The sequence below is a fragment of the Schistocerca gregaria genome, chromosome 6 (genome assembly GCF_023897955.1).
Source record: "Schistocerca gregaria isolate iqSchGreg1 chromosome 6, iqSchGreg1.2, whole genome shotgun sequence".
In the NCBI taxonomy this organism is placed as follows: domain Eukaryota; kingdom Metazoa; phylum Arthropoda; class Insecta; order Orthoptera; family Acrididae; genus Schistocerca; species Schistocerca gregaria.
The window spans coordinates 49,631,498-49,645,491 of record NC_064925.1 but is presented as its reverse complement, the minus strand read 5'-3'; the positions used below and the strand labels follow the sequence as shown (position 1 = coordinate 49,645,491).

Here is a 13,994-nt window from a genome sequence, read left to right as displayed (position 1 = left end):
CTGAGCTCATCAGATTGCAGCAGGAGGTCCCGATGAAAAATAACCCCCTGCGTCCTATTCAGTGCCAGATGCGGGACAATGGACACTGGGATGTCCCCTAGTCGGTCGCATGCCTGGAGCGTCGCTGACTGTGTGGCGGAGGTGGTCTTTAGAGGAACAGACACTGAACGCATTTTACTGAGAGCCTCGATTTCCCCGAAGAACAGACTAAATAGCGGGGGCAGTACGTCGCCCCAAGCTGCCGGGCCTGTCCTTCCTCCCAGGGAGTGGCCAAGGGGGAAAGGGCAGGAGAACCAGAACCAGACCCAGACAGTACCTTTATTTTTAAAAGACTCGGCCGCAGATCGACCTGATACATGTTTACATTTCATCTACAAAACGTCCGCCCCGATACCAGCCACTCCGACCAGGGGCTCTCCCCACGGGCACCACCCAGCCTCCGCAAGGGCCACCTGGCAGGATGACTGCTGCCAGGAGTCCTGATGCCCCAAGGAGACGGGCATCTACTCCTTGGCCGACGTGGGGAGGATGCAGCTCAGGTATCGGCAGTACGATCCCTGTGTTGTCAGGGGACTACAACCTAGAGGGTACATCACGACCCCACCACAACGGGCTGGCTACCGTGCTGAATTTCGGGTGCCATGGCAAGTACATCATGATCGTAGGTGCAAATGAGGACGCACTATGGGCGTAACTTGTGCAACCCATCATCCGTTTAGGCCCAATTTGAGGAATAGTGGGTGCGGTTGCAACGCCGTTACAATGCTGAGTGCCAAGGTCTTAGTGCACTGAGGATCAATGATACACCATGTAAGGCATCCTTCTCCAAAAGTCTTACTTCTGTAGAATTTTGAAAAATGGAGGTCAAACCCCAAGGGGGATCATCACATGGAAGGCCATAACGGTTGAAACTCCTTTTAGTCGCCTCTTAGGACAGGCAGGAATACCTCGGGCTGCTTCTTATCCCAGACCTGCAGAGGGGGGGGGGGGGGGTAGTACCTGTTACAAGTTCCTTGGAGTGTTGGTGTCAGGTCTGAGAAAGCGACGAATGTAAAATATGGGTGTGATTATTTCACTCTGAGGTCTTAGTCCACCTGATTGCGTGATCCGTCGTCCATGTGCATAGGTTCAATTGCTACAGGGCTGGGGAGCGGCACATCCGAAGTTTCAGAGAAATGTTAATTTTCTGCTTAGCCTTCTTAGACTTCTGACCGATTTCTGTGAAGATTTCCCATTTTTTATGGGAGCAGAGGGATCTGTAGTTCTGTGCACAGCCTATGGCTACTGGTACTTGTCTTGAGAGGGTGCACATTAACAGGTGTCATTTCTGATGCCAGAGGATGCCGAGGCATCAATGGCTTCACCAATGGTGAGGGAACCACTGGTGCTATAGTTTTAGGAGATGAGGGAGTCTTACACTACCCCCGCTCTCCCCCCTCCACTCCCCACCAACTGTAGGACAGGTCCTGGAATGTCAGCAATGCACAGAAGTGTCATACAGGACTGTCATTGTGTGATGTGTGGCCTGTGACAGACCCTGTTAGTTGAGTAGTGTCGTTCAAACTTTTCCATTGCATTCTGATAAGGCAGACGGTCAGAGCTCTATATTCTAGAATTTTCTTCTCCCTCATTAACACTGAGCGTTGCAGTGAATGATGAGGGAGCAGTTCCTGACAGGTAACACATTGAGGAGATTGGTCACAAGGGCTGACCTCTGACACCCACCCACATGCCCTACAGATAGCCTTATTAGAACAGAGGGAGGACATTTGTCTAAATGTTTGGCATGTAACATCTGATCGGAGGAGGAAAGAAAGGCATGACATCAGACCTATAAACCATGACAACCTTATGGGGTAAAATGCTGCCGTCAAAAGGTAGGATAGTGGATCCCTTCTCGATGTGGCGAACGAGATTGTCTCCACACTGCCCCAGCTTAGTACACAGTTATTCATTAGTCCTAGCGTTAGGTCTCTATGAAAGGTAACAGCTTGAATTCTGCTGAACTTCTTGTGAGGAGAATTGGTTAGTGGTGTATCTGCTAACTTTACAAATGCCTGAAGTGCTCGTGATGGGTTGGCGTACAACGTTTTGATCAGCAAAGACCCATTTCTTATCTCTTTGTAGCAACATCACCAAATCTATTAATAGTTTCAACGGGAAACATTGGCTTCATTGTAGCCAAAGTCCCACCATCAGTGGTGGAACAAACCAAAAAATCAGAACTGTCCTCTCATTTCTTCTTGCCTCGCACTCTTCTTGAAGCATGGTTAATGTTACAAGCTTCTGCATTAAAAATCACTGTTCCTGACTAATGAGACCGCCATGCTGGCTCTGCTACCATTAAGTTTGATCCGTTTCATTCCAGATCATTCAGCCTGGTGACACTCTGCAGCCTCTTCCTGCTGGCACGTCGCAGAGAGCCACAGCCGAAGCAGGGGCCAGCCGGCACAGCCGCCACTGCCCGAGTCCCCGTCCCCGTCCCCCACGTGGACAGGCGCCTGCTCCTCGGCTCGCTGTTACAGCTCAGGCATCAGCAGTGCTACTGCTGCCTTTTCAGGGGGGCTATCACAAACAGGGTACATGACATCCCCACCAAAATGGAGTGGCTGCCACTGTGTGGTTTGGTTTCAGACGTAGATCAACTTGATTGGTAGGTGTGAAAGATAACAATGGACAGTTGAGAGCTAATGCACCACACTAAGGCGTCTTTCCCCAAACGGCCCACATTTCGGTGAAAATTTGGGTAGTGAAGGTCAAACCCAAAATGGGGACCAGAATTGGGACCAGAAGTGATGCAAAAAACTTAAGGGGGAAAGGCATTAAAAAGAGTATAAGAGAAAACTAGAAAGTCCAAAGAACAGTCAAGACAGGTGAAAAACTTGACCAAATGAAGAGAGTTGCATAGGCAAGGAGGACCACAAGTGTATTCTAGCCCCCAACACCAAAGTGGGCTCCAAGACGAGTGAAAGCTGTTTTGAATAACATCTGTTTCCCTACCCGGTACGATATGCTAATGAATTGTGTTCTGTGTGTTTCGGTGTTTTTCTCCGCCGCCTTTTACTCAATGTTTGTGTACCATGTCATAGGAAAGCTTTATTCCTGAAACATCAAGCTTCAGAACAGCACATTTCACTGGAGGTCCAAAATTAAACAGCTAATAGACCTTCAAGTTAATTGTCCGTTAAGTAATATTTCTGATGAGTATTTACAGTTTTCATACCACCTCATTCCATCTACAGCTAATTTAAACAGCATGACATGCCGAACACACAACTGCACTGAATTCGTATGATGGAAAAGGCACTTAATTGATAGTGCCTTCTCGCTCATGGCTGCACGTAACACTGTGACGTCACTACAGCCAGGCCTTCCAAGCCAGGCCTCGATCCTGCGCAGGAGCAGCGTAGACTACACAGCATCGTGCGCAGGTGCTGTAACAGCCTTGATTGAGAGGTCAAAGAAGCTGCCTCTCTGAAGATAGAGCTCACAGCGGAATGGTTTCGCCGACGTGCACTGCCCGCTTATATAGGCGACAAGTGACCTGGATTACGTAACGCACTGATAACGGACTTAGACTCTGCAGGCGCCAGCGGGCGGGAGTTTCCCGTACGCGCGCTGTAGCAGCACTAGCAGCGCGCGTCTGCTGGTGCGCCGGCCTGGCGCCAAGTCAAGTCGAGCGGGTTGCACTATGCCCCGTCGACGAGTGTATCGTCAACGTCGCCACTGCATGCCAGTCTACAAACATGTAAGCCTCGAAAATAAACTTGGACACAATGGAACAGCTCAAGCAGTAATCTTGAATGGACCTATATTCTTCCGAGGTTGCAGGGTTAATCTCACTCGATGTCGCTACTGGAAATTCTGGTAGTGGGCGTACGCTGGAAACGCTGATTTGCGTCAACAGCCCGTCATCGTATGGCTGGCAGTCCTGATAGATGGGCAGAGTGGTCTTTTGCAACCAGTTGATTTTCTTAAGTTTAACCACCACGTACCGCAGCAGACTCCAGCTCCGGCATATCGCGGCCGGCGGAGGACGTCCCGCCCTCCTCTGGTGGGATCAACAATGACGGCGGCGGCGTCGTCGTCGTGTCGTCGCTGTCAGTTGCATTGGCAGCTGGGCCCGACTCAGTGACCATCTGCGCCGCCTCCTGTAAGTACAAGCACATGTAAGCGCAATTTTTCCTCACGGCGTACGTGGGTCACTACAGAGCAACCAGCGGACAGCTGCCGATACCAGACTGCAGTGGCGAACCCAGTGAGTCAGGGCTGCAGCGTGTTCACCTTGTTATTCAACCGGTAGATTGAGCGATCTTTGAATGAAACCAAGGACGAAGTTTGAAGCAGTTCACGGACAGGAAGTGACAAGTTTCGTGATCACATGCAGCTGTCAGATTAAAGATCAGTGTAGCCCTACGGGCCTTGTCGTGAATAGAAGTCAGTTTAATACAAACGAAGTCCATGAAATTTGTTCTGTATGAGGTCAAGCTCAGAAAATAAGTAGCTGACAGTGGTTGTAGCAGGATATGATTTAAGATGTATCAGCAAGAAAATTTCTGAAAAATTTGTCCAGATGTAATTCAATTTTAATTAACAATATTTGAGGAACATTTCTAGAAGCCTATCTGTGGACAATAAGGGGTAATATGATACTAGAACCTTTAGAAATGTATCCGAAAAATAATGACGAGGTGCGAAATCGGGAGCGTAGATGGCAATGAAATTCGATGGTTTCATCCTTTCAGTTCGACTAGGTAATGGTGTTTGAAGGTCCAAACAACGATGTACTTAGTTAATCCTAGATGCGACAACCTGGGAAGAGCCGTCTCGGATAGACATAAAGACGTCCTAAAGAACTTAACAGAATGACAATCAATGAAACCAAGCTAGGATGTGACCCCGCCCAGAAGGCAGCTGGAGGACTGTAAGATATTATGCGATGTGAGAGACGCCCTTTGCATCATATCACCGTTTCCTCACCTTCCATTACAACAAAACAAAGCGGATACGTTGATAAAATCTAAAGGATGAACCATCACCAAAGAAGACGAAGCAAATATTCCGGAACTCTAATCAAAAACAGCTGACAACATGGGTAACTCAGAAGCAGATATTCTCGGCGTAGTGAATTAACTCAAAATCAGTTGAAAGCCAGTCTTGTGGTCTGGACAGTACACCAGTTACGTTCCTTTCAGAATATGCTGAAGCGATACCTCCCTACCTCATCATATAAACCGCTCGTTCGACGAAAGATGCGTACCGAAAGAATGGTATGCTGCACAGACCACACAAATATTCGAGAAAGGTAGGAGTAATCCACTAAATTACAGGCCCATATCGTTAACGTCGATATTCAGCGGGACTTTGAATTACCTCTAAGAGAACGGTCTATTTACACACAGTCAACATGGATTCAGGTCGTTTTTGTTAAACACAACTAGGTCTTCACTCACAAGAAGGTTGAGCGTATTGACAAAGGATTTCTAATTGATTCCACATTCTAGATTTCCAGAGGACTTGACACTGTACCACTCAAGTGCCTTGTAATGAAATTGCGTGCTTATGGAATATCGTCTCTTATGGGACTGAATTCGTGATTTCCTGTGCGAGTTCACAGTGAGTTGTAACTGACGGAAAGCCATCGAGTTAAACAGATGTGATCTCTGGCAGTCCACAAGGTAGTCTTATCGCCCCTCTGTTGTTCTTTATCTATTGATTTACGAGACAACTTGTGCAGCCGTCTTAGGTTTACAGATGACGCTATCACTTTTCTAATAAAACATCAGATATAAAATTCCATAATGATTTTGAAAAAATACCTGTCAGGTGCGAAAATTGGCAATTGGCCCTAAATAAGTGTGACGTCGTGAACCTGAGCGCTAAAAGCAATCCGTTAAACTTCGGGTATACCACAAGTCAGCCAAATCTGAAGACTCAAGTAAACTAAATACCTAGAAATTACAATTGCGAACAATTTAAATTGGAAACGACACAAAATTTTGTGGGGAAGGAAAAGCAAACACTGCGTTTCATTGGCAGAACACAGAAATTTAACAGATCTACTGAAGCCTACAAAACGTTTGTCCGTCCTCTTCTGGAGTACTGCTGCGCTGTGTGGGATCTTCATCAGATAGGATTAACAGAGTATATCGAGAGAGTTCAAAGACGGGCAGTACGTTTCGTATTATCGCGAAATAGGGGAAAGTGTGTCACTGATAGTACAGGATTTGACGTGGACACCACTAAAAGGCGCTTTCATTTCGGCGGAAACTTCTCACGAAACTTCAGTCACCAACTTTCTGCCCCGAATGTGAAAACATTTCGTTCACGCCAACCTACATAGGGAGAAACGGTCATAAACTAAAGGAAATCAGAGCTCACACGGAAAGACTAGTGTTGGTTTTTTTTCCGCGCCCTGTTCGAGAGTGGAATAATGGTGAAGTATTGTGAAGGTTATTCGATGAACCCTCTGTCAGGCACTTAAGTGTGATTTGCTGAGTATCGATGTAGACGAGACAGTAAACCAACGGCAGATGTAAAAAGAAGTTAAAGGTGGGGATGTTGGGAGACAGGCCGGGCAACCGAGCAGTGGCAGCTGAGAGTCCTCCGGTTCGGAGCTGGTGGCGGGGCACTCCTGCAGACCTTCAAGCGGCCGACTGCGGCAAGTACGCACTGCCTTACGGAGCAGAGGCCGCCTGCGCAGGTAAAACGTAATACCCGATCAGCCGTTTCGATGTCGTCCCCTAGAACAGCAGAGCGTGTCAGCAAGTTTGGTTCTCAGTAAGGTGGTCTATTTGAGGGCAGTCCAGTAGCATTTGGACCACTGCCAACGCGCACCACCCTGCCTGGGACGGATCCACACACGGCAGGATGTGGCCACGTGGCGAACGCGAAGCCGACAGAACAGCGTATTCCCTTCGAGAAAAAGGGGAGACTGCCACACGGTCGTGGTCCCCCTGCTCAACTTGTGCACTGACATTTTGTCTGCAATTGCTTAGAAAATAGCCTTCGGGGACGAGTAGTACGTCTCCACGCAGAAAAATCTAGGAACAGTCTATTTGGCAGTGCAGTGAAGTATGAGATCGGAACCATCTTAGAGGGAGACAAGGACTATCATACTAAGTGTCTTCGAATGGGTATAGACCGCATTATATACACAGGTCAGCCTGCGCAGTGTAGAGAATCGTGCATAACTGCATTACACGAGTCCTATTTGAAGACTATAGCACTGCGTAAGATTTGGGAAATTTAAGCACCACTCTCCGCTTCCATTGGTCACTCATTGCGAAATTACAGGAACTCCGTTTATATACACCCTCAATTTTTTTCAAGTTACATAACCGCGCAATCTATTGCAAAACTACCCACTCACACTGGAAAAAAGTTAACGAAGACTTTATTGGGAAATTGCTGTAGCGAAGATTAGTAATTCGTATATCTTTGACAAACTGTTTCGACTACCTGACTTTCGTATTCCGGTATGTAGAATTTTTTTTTTTACGAGGTGTATACTTTGAGTTAGAACCTCATGCTTTTTACGATTAACAAAATTTAGCACTATAGAAAGGTTGGTCGGAAATAAAAATTTACACTAATTAGTGACCAACCTTTGTAAGATGTGCTATATTCTATCCTCCGTAATAACATGGGATAACATTGTAACAAACATGTTTTGTAACTATTTTCTGGAAACCAGAGGAGTTTTAACAACGGAAACCTGTTATAAATGAACCCAAATTTACGTGATCTATGGTATTTGAAGTTTTTACCAAGTAACACACAGAGCGCTCTTAGTTTCTCAGTATGAGGAAAAAAGTGGTTAACGCCTGATCATACTTCAGCTGAAAGCAAGCCTCGTCCAAGAGTTCAATTTTCGACACATCCCATAAGACGAAAAGTAGCTACTAATGAAGGAACTGGAGTAGGGTGCTTTTGAAGTCATATCTTACCCAAAAATTGATTAGCCAGGAAGCAATACAGCAATGTTAAAAATTACAGAAATTCCTTGTTTATCTTTGTCAGTGTGCCTCCTATGCAGCCGCAGTGTAAGCATGAGTAAATATCAGGGCCACAAATTTACAGCTTCACTAAGCTAGCGAACGTTTTCTCTCCACCGTTCTTTGTTGCTAATGCACAACGCTGTAAGTCGAATGAAATGAACTCTGGGTGGCTGGTGGCTATCACACTGTGGAGGCTACCTGTCATATGTAGGATCAATTAGTTTTTTTTTTTTTCAGAATTGATTATTGCGATCTACTATGACGCAGTGAAACGATACTTTGGTTTCAAATGTTACGTTATTTAGAATTCAGATAGAGGACTTACCTATATTAGAAGTTAATTAGCTAACCTGAAGTTAACACTATTTAGGAAGTTAACACATACAATTTCATTCGTAATAACTAATTGACTATGGAACCTAGCGGTAGTTACGAAGCATGTAATTTATAATTCCCAACACCTGGGAAAGCTTCCTCGTGGCTCTGTTAGTAATATTGTATAATAAACCAGCATATCTTGGCAATTCACGCATTTATCATTCAAGTTTTACAATATTGTTTATAGAGAGAACGTGCTGCGATATTATTTGACTGAAGCGCTCCGCGCTTATATAGAAAATTCCTGACGTTAGGAATTAATAACACTTACGGCTGATTATAGATTTGAAATTACAACCAGTCTATAGCGAATTTGGTGTCCCTGGAACTAATTGGAACTTAATATTTATAATTAATATTTAAATAGCAACTAATAAATCGATTGTAAAAAAATGTTCAAATGTGTGTGAAATCTTATGAGACGTAACTGCGAAGGACAACAGTCGCTAAGCTTACACACTACTTAACCGAAATTATTCTAAGGACAGACCCATGCCCGAGGGATGACTAACCACCGGGACCAGCCCATCGATTATAAACGATTTAATTACGACATTTGGTGAAGTAAATATCTCGCACAAGTCGCGAGTTTATTTCATCGTTCTGTTTGTAACGTCGATACAGATACATAAGAATGGACCATCTCCATGCTCTACCGCTGAGTGTTGGCCAAGACCGAAGATCCGAAGGACGTTACAGGGTGCTTTGAAAAGTGTGGGCTGTGCAGGAAGGCGAGGAGTGTCACTGTGTGTGGACCTCAGCATTTAATCGACAGACCGTGACCTTCTGAGCTTTATGCAGCAAACTGTTGGAGAGACGTATCTGCCCACGACGACATTCTTTTTAGACACCAGAAACACTGATAGAAACTAAAAACGTAGAAATGCATAAAGTACATTAAGAGAGCTGCAGCACTAATCTTATGGAGGTAGTGGAGGGCAATGAAGCACATCAAAAACTGACACATGCACACCTTCTGACCCTACTGTTACTTTTTCCCATTACTGGGCTACGTAAGCGACATGAGAGGGTATACGCTACCTGCGTCCCGGCGGCTGGGTCCCCGCCTTCACGAGACTGCCCTGGTAGATCTCGGACCTCGCGAGACTGCTGCTCCTCAGCGGCTGCTGTCGCTGCCTCCACCACACGACTCTGCTGTCCTTCCATAGCTGGCCTCACACGGTTGTCTGTTGCGAAACAGTAAGGAGACGGCTCAGTGTGTGGGGTCTCATTATTTTACCTGAATTTGGTACACAAGGCTCGAGGTGAGAGCAAGCGGGAAAGGAGAAGCAGATGGATTGGGAGCGGGGGCGGGCGGTCGAAGAAGGCGATGGGTTCAAACACTTTAGCAATATTCTAGGATGGGTCACACGACGTATGAGCAGCCTCTTATGGAATCTGATTGTACTTCCCTAGTGCTCTACCAGACTGAAGTCTACCAGCTGCTTTAGACAGTACTATTTTGAAATCTTTTCAGCATTCGACTGAGCATTTGTGCAGTTTTTTTTTCAGACTACTTCACTGGATATCACTGTCATCTGCTAAAATCTGATAAGGAGGCCACAACGTACCATTCACGGATTTGCTTCAAACATGGCACATAACATTGGAAGTCGAATGAAAGTTCATTCAAATACACGTGTCTTACCTTACAGATGTAGAATATGACTAATGCTGAAGAAGTACAAACTGGCAAACGGTAGGCGGGACTCGATCCAGCGCTAGAGCGATTACGGAGTTTCAACGCTAGCCGCGTGACCGCCATCAGCTCGTGCTCAGGGTCACAACACACCCGTACATCACTGACGCGTAGAACTTCTCTCCCGATATTTTCGAAATCAACTAAGTAGTACGCCTTACTATTTGCACGTCATGTTGTCCCAGTGAACTACTAGAAGTGTACAAAGTCTGAAGTAAATTCGTGATTCTTGGTCGTGAAGTTACTATTAATACTGTGTAGTACACACAAACAGGAACGTCCAAGGTCCCAACACATCCCTGGTGTACACCAGAAGTTGCTTGATGTGCTAACAACTCCTACTAAAGTAACATGCTGCGCCCTCCCCATTATGAAATGTTTTATCCAGTCAAATTTCGTTTCAAAGCCCATATGCTCAAGTATTCGCTAGTAAACGCAGATGCGGTACTAAGTCAAACGCACTTCGGAAGTCAAGAAAATCTTGTATCTACGTGACTACCTCGATCCTTTGACAAAGGCCATAATTGTCTTTCATATTTTAGCGGTGACGCCGACCACCTTAGACGGCGAACGATGCTAACGTTAAACCTCTGCGAGGAATTTTGGATAAATTTGCGACCGTGAGATACTCCAATGAGAACACAGACGGATCCGTTTCTGAAACACTCCAGCAGAATATAACCAATAGTGAACGCGTGGGTCACCAACAGACTTCCAGCACAAAAGCAAGTTGTGATACTACGTACTAATATCGGTCGCCAGCCTAATTAGACACAGTAACCTAACCTTGCAGATAAACGTACTACTTACTTGGAAGTCAAATGGCCAATCAAATAGCTAACAGTAACATATGCCTCTCAACACGTAATCACAAACATGAAACTAATAGCAGTACTAAACAGAAAGAGCATGAAATGATTCGGACTTGAATCAGGGTGTCAATGATCGTACTCTACAACATCAGTGCCTAGTACAGCTTCTGTGTCTGTGCATTAATCAAGTTGCAATAGAAAATCTAACAGTAAATATTTCTTCCTTAAGCTCAGTTTTAAGCAATTAAACAGAATGCAAATCTAACTAAACTGGCTCTGAAGGTGCCTTTGCTTTGCTTCATAAACCGAATAGCCTAGCACTTGATGGCCCTTAAACTCTTACGGTTTGAAGAACCATGCTTATTAACAAAACACAAGTTGTTAAGAGAAGTAAATATTCTCATCAATAATTATTAAGTGAAGCACAGCAAACTATAACTCTTTAAATAACAAATGTGCTTTGATAAGCAATCTTAACCTACTCAAAATGTAGTTGGCTGTGTAAATGCCAACATTAAATTCCAATTAAGACACTCATAAAATGACCACCGACAAAACTTTGTAATTCTGATCAAAGTGCACAAATGCAACAATTAATAATCTTTCATTTCTGATCAGTTTTTTCTTTAAACTAACAAAAATGGTTCAAATGGCCCTGAGCACTATTGGACTTAACATCTGAGGTCAGCAGTCGCCTAGAACTTAGAACTACTAAAACCTATCTAACCTAAGGACATCACACACATCCGTTCCCGAGGCACGATTCGAATCGGCGACCGTAGCGGTCGCGCGGTTTCAGAGTAAAGCGCCTAGAACTGCTCGGTTACAAAAGGCGGGGTTTTAACTAACAACTTTACTACTTTCAAGCAGTTTTTCAAGTGAGGCAAATTATTTTACAAAATGACTCCAGACTGATTTAAAAATTCCTAGAAGCGGAGTATTACACTAATAAACTGAACTTTAAACACAAGAAAGCAGCTATTTTTACAGCTGCAGAATAAGTGTTTCTATAATAAATTAAGACACTGAATTAAATTCACTAGGATAGTATTCCTGTTCAGGTTCGTGATTTGGAATAATCATGGGTGACAGATTGAATTTTTATTAACACCATGATAACTAGAATGAGATTTTCACTCTACAGAGGAATGTGCGCTGATATGAAACTTCCTGGCAGATTAAAACTGTGTGCCGGGCAGAGACTAACTCGGGACTTTTGCGTTTCGTGGGCAAGGGCTCTGCCAACTTTTTTTTGTGGTTTTAGGGCGCACAGCTACAATGGCCTTTAGCGCCCAGACTAAGTTAGGAATGCACCGCGAGGCACAAGGTTAAAACAGCAACTAATAGGGACAACACTATAAAAGACGTATTAACAGGCATAGGATTAAAAAACTACAGCATAATCAGACGTCCTTAGACAGGTGTGTCAAGTTGATAAAACGAAGAACGCGAGCAGCAGCTCCTGGGTCATCCGCTAAAATGGCATCCAGAGTACATGGCAGGCCAAGATCAAGACGCAGCGTAGTAAAATCCGGACAGGACGTTAAGATGTGGCGGACCGTCAGCAATTGCCCACATGGACAGAACGGCGCCGGCGCTGCCGTCAGCAGATGGCGATGGCTGAACTGGCAGTGTCCAATTCGTAGCCAGGCCAAAACGACCTCCTCCCGCCGAGAAGGACGTGAGGAGGACGTCCAAGCTGCGGGAAGAGGTTTCAAGGCCCGAAGCTTGTTCTCCGTAAGTGCAGCCCAATCGGCATGCCACAGCGATAAAATGCGCCGACAAATGACCGTGCTACAATCTGATGAAGGGACACAACAAGAAGCCGTCAGAGGCTGGAGGACCGTAGCCTTGGCCGCGGCATATGCAGCTTCGTTCCCAGGGATACCGACATGGCCAGGAACTCACATAAAACTAACTGGAGACCCGTCGTCCACCAGCTGCTGAAGAGAGCGTCGGATCACGAAAGGGTGAACCGGATACGGATCGCTGAGGCTCTGGATGGCGCTCAGGGAATCGGAGCAGATGACATAAGCAGAATGTCGGTGGCGGCAGATGTAAAGAACAGCCTGGTAGAGGGCAAAGAGCTCAGCTGTGAGGACCGAACAATGGCCAAGTAGCCGGTATTTGAAACTTGGTGCCCCGACAATAAAGGAACACTCGACCCCGTCATTGGTCTTAGAGCCACCTGTGTAAATGAAGGTCATATTGATGAACTGCGAAGGAAGCTCGACAAAACGGCAGTGGTATACTGAACCGGGGGTAACCTTTGGGAGCGAGCAGAGGTCAAGGTGAACGTGAACCTGAGCCTGGAGCCAAAGTGGCGTGTGGCTCTCGCCCACTCTAAAGGTTGCAGGGAGTGAAAAATCAAGGTGTTGAAGGAGGCGACCAAAGCGAACTCCAGGGTGTAGCAGGGCAGAGACATACAACCCGTATTGACGGCCGAGAGAGTCGTCAAAAAAAGGATAAGAAGGGTGGTCAGGCATTGACAGAAGCCGACAGGCGTAACGACAAAGCAGCATATCGCGCCGGTAGGTGAGTGGCAGTTCACCGGCTTCAGCATGAAGACTCAACGGTACTAGTATAAAACGCTCCGATCGCAAGCCGTAAACCCAGATGTTTTATGGAGTTGAGGCGGCGTAAGTTGGATGGCCGTGCAGAGGAGTATACAAAGCACCCATAATCCAGCTTGGAACGGACGATCGACCGATATAGGCGAAGTAGGACGGTTCGATCCGCTCCCCACGACGTGCCACTGAGAACACGAAGGACATTTAGAGAACGGGTACAGCGGGCAGCCAAATATGACATGTGGAGACCAACTAAGTTTCCTGTCAAATGTAAGACCTAAAAATTTTGTTGTCTCCACGAATGGGAGAGCAACAGGGCCGAGTCTTAAGAACGGTGGGCGAAACTTTGTAGCGCCAGAAGTTAATACAGACCGTTTTCTCGGCAGAAAAACGGAAGCCATTGGCGACACTCCAAGAGAACGCTGAAGACAGCGCTCCAGGAAACATGTACGCTGCGTGCTGCAATAGATGGTAAAATCGTCCACGAAAAGGGAGCCTGATACATCATCTGAGAGGCAATCCATTATTGGATTGA

The 13,994-nt window shown here is 45.8% G+C and overlaps 1 protein-coding gene across 2 annotated transcripts in view; it reads right to left on the bottom strand.

Moving 5' to 3' along the window:
• The window catches only part of LOC126278579 (uncharacterized), a 110,719-nt gene that overhangs the window by 85,357 nt on the left and 11,368 nt on the right, over positions 1 to 13,994 (bottom strand). The window contains exons 2-3 of one of the 2 annotated variants that reach the window (XM_049978787.1): positions 9,420 to 9,565; positions 3,996 to 4,151 (exon numbers count right to left, since the gene is read on the bottom strand). In XM_049978787.1, the coding sequence (XP_049834744.1) occupies positions 3,996 to 4,151; positions 9,420 to 9,565 (302 nt within the window). The remainder of the gene's footprint in view (positions 1 to 3,995; positions 4,152 to 9,419; positions 9,566 to 13,994) is intronic. The other variant, XM_049978788.1, reaches the window with a different exon arrangement.